We start from the raw sequence: 19,841 nt of genomic DNA, 5'->3' as shown, positions 1-19,841 counted from the left end.
AAGGAGGAGGAGCAGGAGAAAACAGTTGCACGGTTTGTACATTCCAGAACTTTGTCCTACTGTCTGTCTGGTTTTCTCAGAAGTCTCCCATTGTTGGCACAGCGACAACAGCAGGCTCTCCCACGGTCCTCACGGGGATGCTACAAGTGTCTGCTGAAAGGCTCTTTCTGGCTCTTGGAGGCTTTCCTGGGCCTCCTGCCTTCACTGGCTCTGCCTCCAGTTGGAACACTTCAGGACACAGCAGGACCCTCAGCCTGGAGCCACAGAGTCTGTCCATCAAAGGACTGTCATTCAAAGTGAGAACAGCTAACAAATCATTGGGGATTACAAATAACCTCAATATTCAAAGTTTAGTTTAAGATCGTGTCTTGTGCCAGGCCGTGCTTGTGCACCCCCTTAATCCCAGCACTCCTGGGAGGCAGAGGCAAACAGATCTCTGTCCAGGGCCAGCCTGGTCTACAGACAGTTTCAGGACAACCAGGGCTACTCAGAGAAACCTTGTCTCAAAAACAAAACAAAACAAAAAATTAACAAAACAAAACAGTGTCCTCAGACTCTGATTCCCCCCCCTCCCCACCCCCTCGTCTTCCTGAGCTCCAGGAGAGCAGGTGTGAGCTACTTCCTCACACAGCCTGAAGGTGATTCTCTGTCACAGACTACATACTCTTGCGGCACTGTCTACCTTGGTATCTAGTTTTTAAAAACAGAGAGGCAAAGCCAGGTGGTACCTTTAATCCCAGCGCTCAGGAGGCAGAGCCAGGTGGATCTTTGTGAGTTAGAGGCCAGCCTGGTCTACAGAGTGAGTTCCAGGACAGCCAGGACTACACAAAGAAACTCTGTCTTCAAAAAACAAAACAAGCCGGGCGGTGGTGGCGCACACCTTTAATCCCAGCACTCGGGAGGCAGAGGCAGGCGGATCTCTGTGAGTTTGAGACCAGCCTGGTCTACAAGAGTTAGTTCCAGGACAGGCTCCAAAACCACAGAGAAACCCTGTCTCGAAAAAAACCAAAAAAAAAAAAAAAAACCAAAAAACCAAAAAATATTCTGTGCATACATATTTGCATTATTTATCTTTTAAAAACACTTGTATTGGCTGGAGAAGACAGCGTAGTGGGTAAAGGGCACCTACAGTAAAGGCCGGCCTGAGTTCAGTCTTCGCAGACACATAGTTTGTTTGCGGTTTTTGTTTGTTGGTTGGTCGGTTTGGTTTTTCGAGACAGGGTTTCTCTGTAACTGTGGAGCCTGTCCTGGAACTCTCTCTGTAGAACAGACTGGCCTCGAACTCACAGAGATCCTCCTGCCTCTGCCTCCCTAGTGCTGGGATTAAAGGCGTGCGCCACCACCGCCCAGTTTAAAGGAAGATAGTGCATACAGAAGTAATTTTCTTAGAGAAAACAAAAGAGATCCTCATTGCTGAAAGCCAGGACCGAACCAGGGACCCTTAAATGTTCAGTCTGACCCTCTCCTAACTGAGCTATTTCAGCCTCCTGCTTGTGTTCTGAGACAGGGTCTCTCTACATAGCCCTGCCTTGCCTGAAACTCACTCTGTAGACCAGGCTGGCCTCGAACTTGCAGAGATCCACCTGCCTCTGCCTCCCGAGTGCTGGGATTAAAGGCAAATGCCACCATGCCCATTGCCCTGGCCTCCTGGGATTACATTTTGAATCCATCAAGTGTTAATTAAGGCATTCACTGGCTGGTTTTGTGTCAACTCGACACAAGCTAAAGTCATCAGAAGACTCAGCTGAGGAAAACCTCCATGAGATCCAGCTGTAAGGCATTTTCTCAATCAGTGATCAATACAGGAGGGCTCAGCCCATGCTGGGTGGTGCCACTGTCTTCACCTAGACCCTGGGGATCTGAATCAGCTCCAAGACCATCCTGACCAAGAAATGACAAAACGAGGAAAACCAGACCTCCCTCTTCTCCTGCCACAGGAAAAGGCGCCCCGGGCAGTGAGGGGCCTGCACGGCTTGGTGGGAGAGTCCTTGCCTAGTGAGAGTGAGGTCCTACACTACAGAGAATGAGGAGAGAGAAGATGCGGAGGGGAGAGGAGGGAGGGGACAGAGGACAGGAAAGGGGAGGAGGAGGGGAGGGGCCATAAAAGACCTCCCTCACATTGCTAGAGTGCCCACAGACAAAACTTATGACTGCAGATGAAGGTAAATCAAGTGTTGGGCCTGGGGAGTCGCATCTATCTGTAAGGGACATGCCACTCAGGCACGAGGACCCGAGTTCAGTCCCTGGTGCAGAGGAGGATCTGAGAGGGATCGCTGGCCCTGGCCCAGAAAACAAGTTAGGCAGCATTAAGAAAGGGGGCGCTGTGGGCTGGAGAGATGGCTCAGCGATTAAGATCACTGGCTGCTCTTCAAGAGGACTGAGGTTCAATCCCCAGCACCCACATGGCCACTCACAGCTGTTTGTAACTCCAGTTCCCGTGGGTCTGATTCCCTTATATATACATGCAGGCAAAACACCAATGCACATAAAGTAAAAATAAATAATAATAGCCGGGCGGTGGTGGTGCACGCCTTTAATCGCAGCCTTCGGGAGGTGGCTCTCTGTGAGTTCGAGGCCAGCTTGGCCTACACTGTGAGTTCCAGGACAGGCTCTCCTTCCACCATGTGGGTCCCAGGACTTGAACTCAGTTCATCACGATAGACGGCAAACACCTTAGTCCACTGAGCCCTACTGCAGACTTTTATTTTTCAATGTTTTTGTGGCTCTGTGGGGACCCATACATTTTGCCCTGCAAGGACGCTGTACCCCGCACCCTAATCCAAAGTCACGACCTCCCGAGCACTCTAAGGACCACTCTTTACAACCAAATCCGCAGCCGGTGACTGCCACCGCGCATTCGGGGCTCTGGCACCTCAGTCAGAGGAGGATGACTTTGGGTCAAGAGCCCGGTTGCGAAAGCGATAAGACCGTGACGACAGAGCACCATATTGCATTTCCGGACATCTTTCAGTCGCCCCAACATCCAATTCCAGCCAATCTCAGGATCCTGTCCCGGTTTTCTCCCCAGAACAGGAAGTCGACCAAGCAATTGTTAACTATTGCAGGTGGGCTGGGCCGCTCAATTCTCCACTGGCCGATCCCGGAGCCGCCAGTGCCCGCCTCTACTCAAATGCGATTGGATAGCGCCGCTGTCAAAATGCGCTGGCGGGTGGGGCTTAGCTTTGACACCGCACAGCGGGTCTTTCCTGGATGCCCGGATGCTCCGGTCACCAATGGCCAGGTCCACTAGCTGGGCTAGAGGGCTCGGCGGTGGGGATGCTCGCAGCCAAGCCTGAGAGCCACAGTTCGATTCCCAGGTCAGGCAAGTGGGGTCCCGAGCCCCGCAGGTGCTGATCGAGCCCCGCAGGTGCTGATTCTGACGTCCATCGTGTTCTCTGCAGCTGTCCACCCACACGTGTACTCAAATAGACTGATAAGGCTGGAGAGATGCTCCGCAGTTAGCGGTCCGCTGCCCCGCAGAGGACCGCCCGGCTTCACTTGGTTTCTTCATTTTAATTTTATTCTTTGACACAGAGCATCACTCTGTAGCCCAAGTTGGCCTCAGACTCAGGGAGATTCCCCTACCTCTCTGTTTCTAGTACCTGAAAGACAAGTGAAGTCTCTGCAAGCCCTACAATCAGAGCCCCATCCCTTCCCCACCTTCTCCGCCCCACCCCCAGCCGGCTCCCACACCTACCCACCCCCAGCCCACTCCACTCCTCACTCACCCCCAGCCCGCTTCACTCCTCACCCACCCCCAGCCCGCCTCACTCCTCACCCACCCCCAGCCCGCCCCACTCCTCACCCACCCCCAGCCCGCCCCACTCCTCACCCACCCCCAGCCCGCCCCACTCCTCACCCACCCCCAGCCCGCCCCACTCCTCACCCACCCCCAGCCCGCCCCACTCCTCACCCACCCCCAGCCCGCTCCCACACCTACCCACCCCCAGCCCGCCCCACTCCTCACCCACCCCCAGCCCGCCCCACTCCTCACCCACCCCCAGCCCGCCCACTCCTCACCCACCCCCAGCCCGCCCCACTCCTCACCCACCCCCAGCCCGCCCCACTCCTCACCCACCCCCAGCCCGCCCCACTCCTCACCCACCCCCAGCCCGCCCCACTCCTCACCCACCCCCAGCCCGCCCCACTCCTCACCCACCCCCAGCCCGCCCCACTCCTCACCCACCCCCAGCCCGCCCCACTCCTCACCCACCCCCAGCCCGCCCCACTCCTCACCCACCCCCAGCCCGCTCCACTCCTCACCCACCCCCAGCCCGCCCCACTCCTCACCCACCCCCAGCCCGCTCCCACACCTACCCACCCCCAGCCCGCCCCACTCCTCACCCACCCCCAGCCCGCTCCCACACCTACCCACCCCCAGCCCACTCCACTCCTCACCCACCCCCAGCCCGCCCCACTCCTCACCCACCCCCAGCCCACTCCACTCCTCACCCACCCCCAGCCCGCCCCACTCCTCACCCACCCCCAGCCCGCTCCCACACCTACCCACCCCCAGCCCACTCCACTCCTCACCCACCCCCAGCCCGCCCCACTCCTCACCCACCCCCAGCCCGCTCCACTCCTCACCCACCCCCAGCCCGCCCCACTCCTCACCCACCCCCAGCCCGCTCCACTCCTCACCCACCCCCAGCCCGCCCCACTCCTCACCCACCCCCAGCCCACTCCACTCCACCCACCCCCAGCCCGCTCCCACACCTACCCACCCCCAGCCCCTTTCTCGACTCTGGAAGCCTGCGGTGTCCGGCTGCTGACAGCAGATGGCGACCTTGCTCGCCTGCGCGCGCCGCCTCGATCCCCGCAAAGCTTCCCAAAGGAACAGCCGCGACCTCCGCACCCCCACTGAGGTCTGCGATGACAACCGGGGTCACTCAACTCAAGACACCCTAAAGTGCTTGTGTGCCTCTAAGGAATATTCAACCAACCGTTTACTTCCCAGACGACAGCTGAGAGCAGGAGTGGATGAAGCAGAGCCTCGGACTCTGGACCGCTGCGGGGAGTGTGGGTGACAAGCCCGCCTTGAGGGGAGACACGCCAGCCTCGCTGTTTTCCTTCATCTCCGCCCTGCCCACCTGTCTGACCCTGTGCCTTGCTTCTCAAATTTTTGTTTTCCAAGAACCCAGCTACAGTAATTCCCAGAAGCTGATGCAGGAGGATCACAAAGTCCTCCTGCATTGTTTTTTTTTTTTTTTTTTTTTTTTTTTTTTTTTTTTTTGGTTTTTCGAGACAGGGTTTCTCTGTGGCTTTGGAGCCTGTCCTGGAACTAGCTCTGTAGACCAGGCTGGTCTCGAACTCATAGAGATCCACCTGCCTCTGCCTCCCGAGTGCTGGGATTAAAGGCGTGCGCCACCATCGCCCGGCTTCCTCCTGCATTATAAGAATAAACTTTAAAATAAAATGGGCTGGGAAGTGGTGGCGCAAGCCTTTAACCCCAGCAGTCAGGAGGCTGAGGCAGACCGATCTCTGAGTTCAAGACCAGCCTGGTCTACACAGTGAGTTCTAGGACAGCCAGGGCTACACAGAGAAACCCTGTCTTGAAAACCGCAATAAATAAATAAAAATTGTAAGAAAATAAATGCAATAATAAAATGATACAATGACTTTAAAAATTAAGTAGCTCAACAAATGAAATGAAAAAAGACAGACAAAACAATAAATAATATTTTTTTTAAATGGTCATGGGGGGCGGGGGAGAATGTCCTGGAGAGATGAATCAGCACTTAGGAGCACTTCCCAGCACAAAGGCTTCAGCCTTGTCATGCCCAGGACTCCAGCTGCATGCCCTCTTCTGGTGACTGCAGACAACCGCACTCCCATACACACAGCCCTCCAAACACACACACAATTAAAACTCCTTACTTCAATATTAAAAAGGTTATAACATAAAGTAAATAAAATAATTAAATGTGGGGCTGGAGAAATGGCTCAGTAGTTAAGATCACTCACTGCTCTTCCAAAGACCCTGAGTTCAATTCCCAGCAACCACATGATGGCTCACAACCATCTGTAGTGAGATCTGGTGCCCTCTTCTGGCCTGCAGGCATACATGGAGGCTGAACACTGTGTACGTAATAAATCTTAATAATTAAACACAGTGAATAGCATATACAATGCCCTGGCTCTCTAGGGCTGAAAAAAAAAAACAAAAATGTATTTGTTATTAATGCTGGGTAGTGGTGGTGCACGTCTTTAATCCAGCACACAGGAGAAAGAGGCAGGCAGATCTCTGAGTCTGAAGGCAACGTGGTCTACAGGGCAAGTTCCAGGACAACCAGGGCTACACACAGAGAACCCTGTCTTAGGAGAAAATTTTGTATTTATGTATTAATTTGTCTGTTTATTTATTTGATTTTCTGAGACAGGGTTCATCTGTGTGTAACCCAGGGTGTCCTGGAGGCTTCGAACTCAGAGATCTGCCTATCTCTGCCTCCTGGGTGCCGGAATTTACTATTTATTCTTATCGTTATTATTTATTTATTATTTGTTATTGTTAGTAGTACTAGTATTGGTGTTTTGAGACACAATCGCACTCTGTAGCCAGGCTGGTCTCAAACTCACAGAGATCCTCCGGGCTCTGCCTCCCAAGTGCGCCACCTCCCCCAACGAAGGAAATGTCGGCACCATGACTGAAGAGTTCTGCAGTAGCAGCTGTGGTGGTGACGCCATCTCACGTAGTCATAATAGGCACGAGCGCCGCACGGGGGGAGGGGGGAGGCCTCCACCCCACACCCCACACCCCACACCCCACACCCCACACAGGCCGACTTCAGCTCGCTGCCCAGCCCCCGGCTCAGGAGCAGGAGATCTATGGTCCTGCCAGGGCCTTGCAGTGACAGTCATGGCTAAAACAGATGACGACAGCTTGAGGACTGACCTAGCATGCGCAACAGCCCTGGTCAGGAGCAGGAGAGCGGGCTCAGCGGTTCCCAGCACTGGCTGCTCTTTCAGAGGACCTGGGTTTGAGTCCCAGCACCTACATGGTGGCTCCAGTTACAGGGGACCAGACATCCTCTTCTGGATTCCGAGAGCACCAGGCACACACGCAGTGCACATGCATGCAAGCAAACATTTATACACATCAATTAAAATGTTCTATTATTTATTATGTGTACAGTGTTCTGCCTGCATGTATACCTGCAGGCCAGAAGAGGGCATTATAGACGGTTTGAGCCACCAAGTGGTTCTTGGGAATTGAACTCAGGACCTCTGGAAGAGCAGTCAGTGCTCTTAACCTCTGAGCCGTCTCTCCAGCCCTGTAAATTAATTTTTTAATGAAGGAAAAGTTACTGTGACCTGGGCCTAATTGAGTTACAGTTACTCATTCGTGTGTGTGTGTGTGTGTGTGTGTGTGTGCGCGCACGTGCGTGTGTGGTGGGGTGGAAGGAATCCTCGCCTTTCTGCTGTGTGGGGTACAGGGATTGAACTCACGCCATCAGGCTTGGCAGCAGTCCCCTCACCCACTGAGCCCTCTCACATCCCACTCCCTAGTAAGACCTGCTCTTACTAGGGAGCACAGGCTGGCCCCAAACTCACGGTCACCTCCCTGCCTCTGTGTACACAGAGGTCATGGTTTAATTTCACCTGCGACTGGAGCAACATGGAGGTGGGGAAGGGGCTCCAGAGTCCACTTCACCCCAGGGTCCCCTGTGGAGGGCTAGAATCTGGCTCTGTGGTCCTGCCAGAGTCCAGGGGTTGACACCCCCCCCCCTTTCCACCCTGCTTTTTCTGTCTTTTTCCTGTAGTCCAGGTTTGCCTGGAACTCGCTACTAGTCTCAGGGTCCCAGGACGGCCTTGAACTCCTAACCTTCCTGCCTTCACCTCCCAGTGCTGGGTCCGAGTTCAGGAGATGCTGAGGCTAGGGTCTTGGGTGCACGCGTGCCAGCCTGGCTGTGGCTTTTTTTTTTTTTTTTTTTTTGGTTTTTCGAGACAGGGTTTCTCTGTGGTTTTGGAGCCTGTCCTGGAACTAGCTCTTGTAGACCAGGCTGGTCTCGAACTCACAGAGATCCGCCTGCCTCTGCCTCCCGAGTGCTGGGATTAAAGGCATGCGCCACCACCGCCCGGCTTTTTTTTAATTTCTTAACCTTGCGACTAAGTTGAGTCCTGATCCTCGGGCTTCAGTTTGCAGAGGAGCAAGGGCTAGCCTGGGCACACAGGCAGGTCAGTGTCACTTCACAGGACACCCAAAGCCTCGTTTCTCACGGGAAATTTGGGGGGTTCTCAAGCTATGATTTCCCATTGCATCAGCACACCCCAGAATTTCAAAAGTGGGCCCTCTGATTTTTGTTAATTTTTTATTTATTGGAGATTTTTGTTTGGTTGGTTTTCTGAGACAGGGTCTCTCTGTGTAACTCTAGCTGTTCTGGAACTCGCTCTGTAGACCAGGTTGACCTCAAACTCACAAGAGATCCGTCTGCCTCTGCCTTCAGTGCAAGGATGAGAGGCGTGCGCCACGACTGCCCGGCTTTGATTTTTTTTTGTTTTTTTTTGTTTTTTTTTTTTGGTTTTTTTTCGAGACAGGGTTTCTCTGTGGCTTTGGAGCCTGTCCTGGAACTAGCTCTGTAGACCAGGCTGGTCTCGAACTCACAGAGATCCGCCTGCCTCTGCCTCCCGAGTGCTGGGATTAAAGGCGTGTGCCACCACCGCCCGGCTGACTGCCCGGCTTTGAATTAATTCTTCTGCATCTTATTTTATGTAGACGGATGTCTTGTCTGCATGCATGTGTGCGCACCTTGAGTTCAGAGCCTCTGGAACTAGAGTTACAGATCACTGTGAGGCCATCACCTGGGTGCTGGGATCGAACCAGGGTCCTGTGCAAGAGAGCCGGTGCTCTCAACTGCTGAATTATCTCTCTAGCTCACACAGATTAAAAAGAAATTTATTCGTGTGTGCGTGCATGCGTGTGTGTGTGTGTGTGTGTGTGTCTTCCAACATGTGGGTCCAACGGATCGAACTCAGATCAAAGGTCTTGGCTGCATCACCGCCACCTGCTGACCCCTCGCATGCCCCAAATATTCAGACTTAACCACTCTGAAATCCTCTCCCAGCTCCCAAACGGCACCGGGAATGCGGGGGTTAACCCGAGGCCTGGAACTCCGTGATTGACAGCCGGGCCACAGGCTGAACAATGAGCAGCTGGGATCGCGGGCCACGTGGGCTTGCGGCCTCCTGATTGGCCAGCACCTGCTGAGGCGGCTCGTGCAGCCCCGAGCCCACGTGCACCCGTGGCCTGGGCCCTGATGCTTCTCTCTATGGGTGCAGGTGGGAGCGTGGCTTGGGGCGGGGCCGAGCGGGGCGGGGTCGGAGGGGTCAAATGGCCGGGGGCCCAGCAGGAGGGGCTTCCTCCTGGCCTGAACTTGGCTGACCTCTGTGGCTTCCTCTGGGGTCCCAGGGGCCTCCCCGTCCTCTGAGGTGGTGCGTGGGGGTAGCCCGCTTCCTGCAGGCAGTTTGCGCGGGTGGGGGAGGAGAGGGAGCTGGAGGGGCGTTGTCCCGCACAAAACTGACTTCAGCAGGGAGTTTGCCCATGTTGAGTGATGGGAGAATGAACCAAATGTCGTTTCTCTTGTCTCCTAAGTTCTTTTTTAAAAAATGTTTTCCGTGTGTGCCTGAGTGTTTGTATATATATATGTACTTCACGTGCATGCTTTATTAGTACGCCTGGCAAACTCTTACTCGTCCCTCAAAACCCTAGGCGACTCACCACATCCGTGACTGCTCCCGGTACGCTTTCCTCGGTATCTGAAGGGATGAGCCCCCCATGCTTACCTGGGGGCGGTGGTTCTGGAACCGTAGCCCCTGCAGTAAAGACGGGGCTTTGGGGATGCAGAGAGCATGGGGAGGAGGGGGGAGGCTTCTTCCGCAGCTGGGTCCTGACCCTGGGGAGACTACAGGGATGGATGGGGGGTCGGCTTTTCCGTCCAAACCCGAACCTGACCCCCTGCAGGACTCGCCAGATTTGTTACTTCCACAATCCTCTAGATGACTTCCTACAGCCAGAACAATGACACCGCTAGTGGAATTTTGGTGAGAGGTGGTGAGGGGCGGCGGGGTGGGGCTTGGGGGTTTGGGAGACCGAGGTCACGGTGCCAGCCCGGCCTGGAACCCGCAGCAACTCTCGCAGACCTAGCTAGGAAAACAGCCCCGCACAGTGTCTGCACCTGTGACCCCGCTGCGCAGATGAAAATGAGCGGTGAAGCTCTGGCCTGCTTTCCCAATGTCAATCACCTGGACTTCACCTGGTCCAGAAAGCAGGGGTGGGCCTGCCTACTGGGGCCCGGGTCAGAGTGGAGCCCCGCCTAGAATCCCCTGTGAGGGGCTGAGGGCGTGGTCAGGCTGGAGCCCCGCCTAGAATCCCCAGTGAGGGGCTGAGGGCGTGGTCAGGGTGGAGCCCCGCCTAGAATCCCCCTGTGAGGGGCTGAGGGCGTGGTCAGGGTGGAGCCCCGCCTAGAATCCCCAGTGAGGGGCTGGGGGCGTGGTCAGGGTGAAGCCCCGCCTAGAATCACTCAGTGAGGGGCTTGGGGGCGTGGTCAGGCTGGAGCCCCGCCTAGAATCCTGTGAGGGGCTGTGGGCGTGGTCAGGGTGGAGCCCGCCTAGAATCCCCAGTGAGGGGCTGGGGGCGTGGTCAGGGTGGAACCCGCCTAGAATCCCCAGTGAGGGGCTGTGGGCGTGGTCAGGGTGGAGCCTAGAACCGTCCAATGAAGGGCTGGGCGCTGGTCCTATGTTCAGTTAACACTATCCTGTGATTAAAGTTGGCGCACGCCTTTAATCCCAGCAGTCAGGAGGCAGAGGCAGGCGGATCTCTGAGTTGGAGGCCCACCCAGTCAGGACTATATTAGTGAGACCCTGTCTGGAAAAACACACACAAAATAGGCTGATATTCCCTGCTTCCTCTCCTCCCTCCTCTAACGATCAAGGCAGTGTTAGGCACAGGTCCGCCCCGAGTTGACGCCAGCATGTGGGTCGTGACCCCCTTGAGATCATATGGAATATCTTGCATATCGGCTATTTACATTGATTCCTAACAGCAGCAAAATTAGCTATGAAGTAGCAAGGGAAGAATTCTGTGGGTGGTGGTCGCCACAGCATGAGGATCTGCCTTCTTAAAGGGTCCCTGAGAACGAGGGTCTAGAAGGCTCCACCATTTCCCCTTTATGGCTGGTCCTGTACCCCGAGAGTTCAGGGCTTCAAGAAGCTGGACCTGACTGGCATCTCGGGGGCTGTCTGGGAGCTGGGAGTGCTGCAGACTTTATGGTTCTGGCCTTTGACCTTTCCAGCCTTCCAACTTGTCCGAAAGGTACTCCTCCATCATCAAACAAATGCCGGAGGAACTGGACAGGTGAGGGTTTCCCTGGGGCGGCCAGTAAGCGAAGGCTGATTTCTAGTGAAGCGTTCCTTCGGGTTTGTTTTCGAGCTGGGGTGTTGATTTTGTAGTGGTGCCTGCCTGGGTCACCCAGCCACCAAATCCTGTCCCCAGATAAGCAGTGGCAGATGCGTGCTTTTAATGTGCACACTCCCTGCACCGGATAGAAGGGTTTGGGTGCCACCCTCCTGTGGTCCTCCTGGGGTTCTGCCCTAGGGCAGGTTGGGGTCTGTTTCTAGAAGGATGCTCAACTGCTTTCCCCGCCATCAGTGTTCTCTCTGAGATGATGATCCAGCTAGACAACATCTCCATCTTGGTAAGCCACCCCAGCGTCAGTTGAGAGGCAGTAGCTGTGCTGGGGGTGGGGGCAGCAGGGAGGAGGCCTGTGTGTGCACTAGAGAGGGGAGGTTGGCAGAGGAGCGGGCAGGGCCTGGGAGGCTGCAAGCGAGAGTTAGACTTGATTTCCCATTGAAAAGGACGTAGTAATATTTTATTTAAAAGCAGAGTTAAACAGCTGGTGACTGGCCCAGACCAGTTGTCCCAGCCCAGGGAGGTGGAGGCAGGCCGGAGGATCAAGGCCAGGCTGGGCTCCATGGGCCTCTGTTGTCTCACGAGTAAAGGTGTAGGGGTTTTCTCAGGGACACAGACCCACCCCTCATCTGCTGTGATTTCAGGTATCCAGAATCAATCAGTCCTTCCAGGAGCATCACAAGCAGGTGAAGTGGAGCTGGGGACCAGAGCAGGGGTGGCAGGGTGGAGGTGGGGAGCTGGTGATCAGTGTCCTGGGAGGAGGGGTGGAGAAGAGGATTCCAGGATCTTTGACTTCAGGGAGGTGGGAGCCACCCAGAGATGCAGACAGGTAGGAGGGAGTTGATTCAGAGTGCTTATACCTACCTAGCTGTGGCTCATCTTCTGCCCGGGTCCCAGGTGCCCCGGAGTTCCTGGGTCAGGGTTGCACACGGGTCCCATGCATGAGCTGGAGACAGGCTTTCTGAGGGGCTCCCAGCTCTCCTCCCCCCACCCCCGCCAAGGCACGTGCGTCCTCATCCGCCTCCTCTCCTGCCACCTGGCCTCTTTCTCAAGGGCACTGGCAGGCAGGAAGCGCTGCCCAGGGCCAGATGTCACTGGTGGCAGCCAGGGCCAGGACTCTGCAGCTCGGCGGGGGGGGGGCGGCGGCGGCGCAGGAAGCCACCAGAACATGGTTGGTCATTCAAGGCGCTCAGCAGCCTCAGCAGCCACCATTCACCAGGCCGGCAGAGGTGCCAGGGATACAGCAAGGACCGGGGACTGAAGGGGGGGGAGGATGGGCGCTCCAAAAGCTCCAGGCAGGGTCTACCGCTCAGGGTGCTTAGGAAGGTGCACTGGGAGAGGGGGACATTGTCCAGGCAGGAGGAGCGACGGCCCTCTGCAAAGGCCAGAGGCAGGGGTCCCGTCCCGTCGTCGTCCTCCGCCCATCCCCCGCGTGGGGGCAACGGGAAGAGGGAGGCAAGAGTGACATGCGTTGCAGGGCTTATGGGGGGCTGCAGGGAGTTCCGGGTCTTGACCCCGCCCATTGAGCCGTAGGGGCCCTGGAAGGCAGTGGTTGGTAGAGCAAGGGGACTGATCTAGCATCAGGTGCAAGAATGAAGGGCTATTGGGGGGCTGGGCTGTAGTCATTGAGGGAATGATTGACAGGTACATAGGGCCAGTCACTGCCTGTATCTTGTGATATCCCGGGCAGCTCCCTGCAGCTCCTGGTTTCCCCAGTTCCCTTGCTTCTAACCGCCCCGCCCCCCAGCCTCACACCCGGGAACACAAGCCCCCCTCCCCCAGGAGCAGCAGGGGGGAGCGGCAGCTCTCCCTCCATTCACTCTGAGCACCAGGCACACTAAAGTGCCAGTAAATTGCACGTTAATGAGCCGGGGGTCGGGGGTGGGGGGTGTTGGATCGGGAGGGCTCCCCTGGGTTTTGTGCAGCCCCCAGGCTGGCGCTGTCCTGGAATCCATCATCCCCTCCCAGGGAGGCAGCTCCCTGGGTCTGCAGCCTCCATCCAGGGGGCTCCCCCTCCATGGGGGGGAGGGTCCACAAAAGCTCAAAGAGGAAGGAGCAAGACTGCTGAAAAGCTGAAAAATTAGCCCCTGGCTCTGGACCTCAGTTTCCCCACGTGCAAAATAATACGAAGGCCTTTGATCCATGCTGGGGAAGGGCTCGGCAAGTTGTGGGGGCAGGGGGGTGGGGGGGCTCGTACCTCAACGGCTGCATCCCAATCCCTATTTGTGGTCTTAACTACTCTTTTAGTTGAAGTTTTTGTTTTGTTTTGAGACAGGATCTCAAACTCAGTATGTAGCTGAGGATGATCCTGAACTCCTGATCCTCCTGCCTCAACCTTGGGAGGTGGGCAGGTGGACACTACCATGCTTGGGTGTGTGTAAGGTGGTTTATCCCACAGTGCAGAGCTTGCCTCTGTGTATGGAGAGGTTGCCAAGTGCCCAGCATTGCCACACTCCTTCTCCACGTTAGTGCCTGCAGTAAGGTTCAACCCTAACTTATTCTAGGTGGAAAACTTCTTCCAGCTGGTGGGGATCTTCAGCAAGTCCCCCCGTATCCTGGAGATGATCAAGGTGAGTATGTGCCCTGGAGCTGGAGGGGACAGACACTGGTTGACCCAATCCTGTGTCTCACGAGGTCCCATGGGCTCTGTCCAGGCTGTTCAGACTTCAACTGAGAAAGAAGCCAAGCAGGGCTCAGAGACCACGGCCCCCCAGGACCCTGAGGAACTCAGGGCCACCCCGGAGCCTCAGGTGTTCACCAGACGTCAGTGCCTCTCCGAGACTGAGGAGGAGCAGCAGGACCCACAGCCTGTGTGGGACAAGGAACCCACGTTCTGGAGCGATACCCTGACCCAGGAACTCTGGAAACTTTTCAGGGAAAACCTGGAGAACCAGCAGGCACAGGAGGGTGAGGGCCCCTCACTCAAGGGCTGGGGGGAGTGCTTTGGGTGTCCAGGCAAACTTCATTGCTCTCCATCTCTCTTCCTTCTCACTGGTTGTCATGGCGATAGAGGAGCTGCTGGGATTGGTGAGTACCCTTGGCTGGGAACCCCAACACACATCTGCCCTACAATGCCCCTCCTACTTCATCCCTGCACTCTGCTGGGTGCAGCCCTGGACCCCCAGGCATCTGCTGGGTTCCCCTGGGTCGTGTGTCCCCTAGCTGACCCAGTTCTGTCTCCCAGGAAAACAAAGACTCCTGCCTGCCTGACTCAGAACGAGAACCCCAGTCTGAGCCCAAGCCCAGAAGCAGCCTGAGTGACTTCTGTAGGAAGGCGGGGCCTGGGGCGTGGAGGGGCCTGGGGCATGGAGGGGCAGAGGTTGCTGGGTCCCCCTAAATTCTGCTGTCTCACACAGCCCCAATCCTGAGTGAGGCTTCCTTGGGTCTGCTTGGTATTTCCCAAAAAGACATCAGCCAGCTCCAGTGTGAGACCCAGGTGAGCAGGAGACCCTGATGCAGACATGGCTGGTAAGTCACAAGCCAACAGGGTCAGCTTCTTTCTTTGCACTGCAGGAATCTTCTGGAAGTGCTGGTCCATTTCTGAAGCCCCTGTGAGTAGGAGGAGAGCAAGATTACCTTCACCCTGCCCCTCCATTCCCCTTCCCTGCTCCTCTGTTCCCCCACCCCTGTCCTAACTGGTGGTGGAAGGGGAGGGGAGAGGGGCCAGCGAGAGGGCTCAGCAGGTACAGGGGCTTGCTGACAAGCCTGGAACTGAGTTTGATCCCTGGACCCAATGACTAAAAGTGAAAACTGACTCCCACAAGTTATCCTGACACCCCCCCACACACACACAAATTAATAAGTAAAACAATAATTTTTAAAGTGTTGGAAAATGAATCTCTCACTTAAAACTCAACAGATTCTCCCAATCCTGTAGTCGGGAGAAAACTACTTGGAAAAAGGAATATAATAATTAGGGCCATAAGAGGGTGCATGAAAGTTTAGTCTAATTGGGCAAAACATTTTAGATAGAGTGGGGAAGCAGATGTGGCTATGTCAAGAGTTGAAAGCTCTGTCTCCTTGCACTCAAGAGGGGCAGGCAAGGAGGATCAGGAGTTCAAGGCCAGCCTTGGCTAAGTAGGGAATTCAAGGCCAGCCTGGACTAAGCAAGAACCTGCCTTGAAAATCTCATGCCCTGTACGCCCCTCTCCACCCATTCCCGTCCCCTCCCCGTCTCCCCTCCTCCTGTCCCCAGATCCTGCGACTCTGAGAACTTAGAGCCCAGCTGGGAGAGACCAGATGCATCACTCTGGCAATGGAAGAGGTCCGCTGTCCCCCAGGCCCTGCAGAAGGTGCGAGTGTTGAGACACGGGGAACTCCTGTTGGCGATGGCCGTGAGCTGCTTCACAAGGCACGTCTTCACCTGTACCCGGAGTGGCATCAAGGTGTGGAGTCTAACGAACCAGGTGGCAGAGGACCGATTTCCCGAGAGCCACTTGCAGTGTGGCATCCAGGTGTGCGGGCAGGGAAGGTGCCTGGGGCGGGGTCTGGAAGCCACCAGCGTGGATGGACCCTCACTCATGGGGCCCGTCCTCTGCAGACCAGCGGGGCGTACCTGCGCACCTGCCTGCTGTCCTCTAACAGTAGGACCCTGTTCGCCGGCGGACACAACCTGCCATGCGTGAGCGTGTGGGACCTGGCAGCCCCGTTCCTGTACGAGAAGTGCCAGCTGCCCTGCAAGGGCCTGTCCTGCCAGGTGCTAGCCAGCACAGAGGAGAACATTACCTTCGCAGGCTTCACAGATGGCAGGGTCAGGATGTGGGACCTACGGAGTCAGGGAGTAGTCAGGTGCGGACACAGGGACCACATACCCTGAGCCTCTTCCTGGCCCAACCCCCCTCCACCAGAGTGGAGCCACGCCCCCAGCCCCTCTCTGGGGATTCTAGGCGGGGCTCCACTCTGACCACGCCCCCAGCCCCTCACTGGGGATTCTAGGCGGGGCTCCACTCTGACCACGCCCCCAGCCCCTCACTGGGGATTCTAGGCAGGGCTCCACCCTGACCACGTCCCCTGTCATTCACTGGGGGCTCTACCATGACCACGCCCCCAATCCCTCACTGGGGGATTCTGGGCGAGGCTCACACCTTGACCACGCCTCCAGCCCCCTTACTAGGGAATTTTACCTTTTGTTTAGGATAACTTGCAGGTAGCCCAGGTTAGCCTCAAGCCAGAGGATAGCCTTGAACTCCTGATCTTCCTGCCTCCATCTCCCAAGTGCTCTGTATGTGTGTGTGCCTGGCTTATTCATTGTATTACTTGTGGATGGGGCCTAGCAGGGGCTTATAACAACCCACAGGATCCTTCTCCTTCCATCAAGTGGGTTCCTGAAAATGGACCTCAGGTCACCTTTCCCGCTGACCACTTGGAAGCCATCTGGCAACACTTTTATGTTTACTCATTTATCTGGTACAAGGTCTCTGTGTAGACCGAGCTAGCCTGGCCTCCCAAGTGCTGAGATGACAGGTGCCGTCGTTGTCAAGCCCTGTGCAGTTCATGAGGTTAGACCAAGTGAAGCTTGCAAGGCTGATAACTGAGCTCACTCTGTAGCCCAGGATAGCTCTAACTTGCGATCCTCCTACCTTAGCCTCCTGAGTAGCTGGGATGACAGTTTTGCATCACTGTGGCCGGCTTTGGTCTCCCTACTCCTTTCTGAGGCGGGTTCTCACTATATACCCAGGCTGGTCTAGAACTCATGACAATCCTCCTGCCTCAGCCTCCTCAGTGCTGGAATTACAGATGAGGGTCAGCACACTCGTGTTGGTTTGGAACATTAGGTGCAGGGACTTTGGGATGACGTCACTGTCCCCTTCTTGCCAAAGGTAGAAGGCTGCCTTCATGACCTGTGGGATCTCAGGAACATGGACCCCAAGGCTAGGCTCACTCCCTTTGCTCTCTCTGGCTAGGGACCTCGAAGGCCCTGTCAGTGCGGCCAAGAGCCTGGTGGTCAAAGATGACAATGTCTGGATAGGAGGTCTGGATGCCTGTCTACGATGCTGGGACCTGCGGATGGTCAAGGTGTCGCTGGAGTACACATTCCAGTCCCAGGTGCACAGACCCCACTGGGGCTGGACGGGCATGGGCCCTGGAGGTAGAGGACAAGGTGGACTCAGCATGGGGAGCTGGGACATTCCAGGTCAGCTCGTGATTCTGGCAAGACATATAGGGGTCAGCCAGGCAGTGGTGGCGCACGCCTTTAGTCCCAGCACTCAGGAGGCAGAGGCAGGCGGATCTCTGCGTTCAGGGCCAGCCTTGTCTACAGAGCCAGTTTCAAGACAGCCAGGACTACGCAGAGAGAAACCCTGTCTCAAAAAAAAAAAAAATTGTCCTAATGGACATGGTGGCACAAACTTTTATCCCAGTACTCAGGGCAAGAGGGTGAAAAGTATGAGTCTATCCTGGGCTACACAGTGAGACCTTATCTCAGGGGGGGGGGTAGGTCAGGCTCAGTGGGTATAGTGCTTTCTTAGGGTGCTGGGTCCTATCTCCAGCATTGTGCCACACTATACCCAACACCCCAGCACTGGGGAGATGGAGCCGGGAAGATCAGAAGTTCAAGGACATCCTCAGGTACATGGGGGGGGGGTGAGGGCTAGCCTAGGCTACAGAGGAAGACCTTGTCTCAATAAAACCAAAAAGGGAGAGAAACAGATTCTTTGTTGTCTTATTTTAGCCCTTTTCCCCATCTCAGATTAGCAAAGGGAGGCCCAGGGACTGTGACAGGAAGCACCAGGGGTGGCAAGTCCGAGGGGCCCTTGCCACCTGCTGGGCTGGGGTCTGACCTCTGTGACTCTGCCCTGTTCATCCCAGATCATGAGCCTGTCGCACAGTCCACAGGAAGACTGGCTGCTGCTGGGCCTGGCCAACGGCCAGCATTGCCTGTATGACAGCAAGAGGAGGAGCGAGGTGCTCCCTGTGGGCACCAAGGACAAGACCATCTTAGGCCTCAAGTTCTCCCCAAACGGTAAGGAGTCCGAGGAAAAGCGTACACCGCAGCACTGACTTTCCAAAAGCTTCCACTGTTCGCTCAGCCCGATCAGCGCTTTGACACCCATCACACTGATAGGGTCTCTCTGTGTAGCCCTGGCTGCCATGGAACTCTGTAGACCAGGCTAGCCTGGAACTCAGATCTGCCAGCCTCTGCCTTCCAAGTGCTGGGATTAGAGTCATTCGCCCCCAACACATTCTATTGACATAAACCACCCGCAGGAATCAGTTCAGGGTCATCTCTGGCTACGTGGGGAGTTTGAGGCTAGCCCTGGCTATGAAAGACTCTTGTTAAAAAAAAAACCAAAAGCAAACACAACAAAAGGCGGAATAAGGAAACATTTTTTCTGTCATTTTGTTTGTTCTTTTTTTTTTTTTTTGGTTTTTTGAGACAGGGTTTCTCTGTGGTTTTGGAGCCTGTCCTGGAACTAGCTTCGTAGACCAGGCTGGTCTCGAACTCACAGAGATCCGCCTGCCTCCGCCTCCCGAGTGCTGGGATTAAAGGCGTGCGCCACCACCGCCCGGCTTCATTTTGTTCTTTTGAGGCTCATCTCAAACTCTTGAATCCTCCTGCCTCAGCCTCCTGAATGCTGGGGCTGCCAGATGAGAGGGTGAGTGGGTGGGGTCTTGTGTAACCTCGCTGTCTCTCCACCTCCTCCCAGGCCAGTGGTGGGTGAGCGTGGGGATGGACGACCTGGTCACCATCCACAGCATGCCCTCAGGAAAGAAACTCTTCCAGGTACTCCCGTGCAGGGTGGGACCCTGAGGGAGGGGCTGAGCTCCGCTGGGTCCCCTGGGCTCATTCTGCCTGCTGTCACACAGGTCCCTGAGGCTGCCGCTGTCACGTGTTGTGACGTTACAGCCAATAGCAAGCTGATTGTCACGGGTTCCGGGTACTGCGCCTCGGTGTACCAGATCAAGTACTGATGGCTTCGACTCCTGACTCTCTCCCAGCTGCACAGTGGTGGGCGAGAGTCCTAAGGGTGTACTTAACCCTCATCACATGTAGTAAAGCAATTGAGAAAGCAGAGTGCTCTGTTCTGTCCTCAGAAGAGACATTGTCCTCTTTTGGTTTTTCGAGACAAGGTTTCTTTATAGCTTTGGAGCCTGTCCTGAAACTCACTCTGTAACCCAGGCTGGCCTCGAACTCACAGAGATCTGTCTGCCTTTGCCTCTTGAGAGACCAGGAGGATCTCTGAGTTTGAGGCCAGCCTGGTTCTACAGAGCGAGTTCCAGGACAGCCAGGGCTATAGAGGGGCCAGATCCTGCTGGGAAGATCACTTAGTGGGTAAACTGCTGAGGACCTGAGTTCAAATCCCTAGATCGCATGTATTTTTTAAAAGAAAAAAGTGCAATGGCATGCCTGTGATCCCAGCTGTAGGTGTGGAGACAGGAGGATCCTGGGGCCAGATGACCTGCCTGCTGTGTCAGTGAGGTCAAGATCCTGTTTGAA

At 55.7% G+C, this 19,841-nt stretch overlaps 1 protein-coding gene and 1 long non-coding RNA gene across 2 annotated transcripts; both read left to right on the top strand.

The window, feature by feature from the left end:
• The first annotated feature begins 9,364 nt into the window (after positions 1–9,364).
• Positions 9,365–10,022, top strand: LOC130876039 (uncharacterized). Its single transcript, XR_009057271.1, has 3 exons — positions 9,365–9,429; positions 9,707–9,735; positions 9,959–10,022. It is a non-coding gene; the product is annotated as an uncharacterized LOC130876039 (long non-coding RNA).
• Positions 10,023–11,307: 1,285 nt separating this feature from the next.
• Positions 11,308–19,399, top strand: LOC130876038 (transducin-like enhancer protein 6). Its single transcript, XM_057772459.1, has 15 exons — positions 11,308–11,350; positions 11,645–11,690; positions 12,049–12,090; positions 13,909–13,974; positions 14,059–14,311; positions 14,415–14,431; positions 14,589–14,670; positions 14,761–14,840; positions 14,918–14,955; positions 15,600–15,858; positions 15,945–16,192; positions 17,308–17,449; positions 18,212–18,365; positions 19,051–19,127; positions 19,211–19,399. Exons 1-15 carry the CDS (start codon positions 11,331–11,333, stop codon positions 19,313–19,315), a joined length of 1,629 nt encoding a protein of 542 aa, XP_057628442.1. The 5' UTR covers positions 11,308–11,330; the 3' UTR covers positions 19,316–19,399.
• The last annotated feature ends 442 nt before the right edge of the window (positions 19,400–19,841 follow it).

Source organism: Chionomys nivalis, chromosome 6 (genome assembly GCF_950005125.1).
Source record: "Chionomys nivalis chromosome 6, mChiNiv1.1, whole genome shotgun sequence".
Taxonomy (NCBI): Eukaryota; Metazoa; Chordata; class Mammalia; order Rodentia; family Cricetidae; genus Chionomys; species Chionomys nivalis.
This window is presented reverse-complemented; position numbering and strand designations above follow the sequence as displayed.

What these genes read in the sequence shown, in the direction of transcription:
- LOC130876038 (XM_057772459.1), top strand. Translation starts at nt 11,331, where the DNA reads ATGCCGGAGGAACTGGACAG. An exon ending in AAGCAGCCTGAGTGACTTCT is followed by an intron (nt 14,671 to 14,760) that starts GTAGGAAGGCGG and finishes TGTCTCACACAG; the next exon opens with CCCCAATCCTGAGTGAGGCT. An exon ending in ACTTGCAGTGTGGCATCCAG is followed by an intron (nt 15,859 to 15,944) that starts GTGTGCGGGCAG and finishes CGTCCTCTGCAG; the next exon opens with ACCAGCGGGGCGTACCTGCG.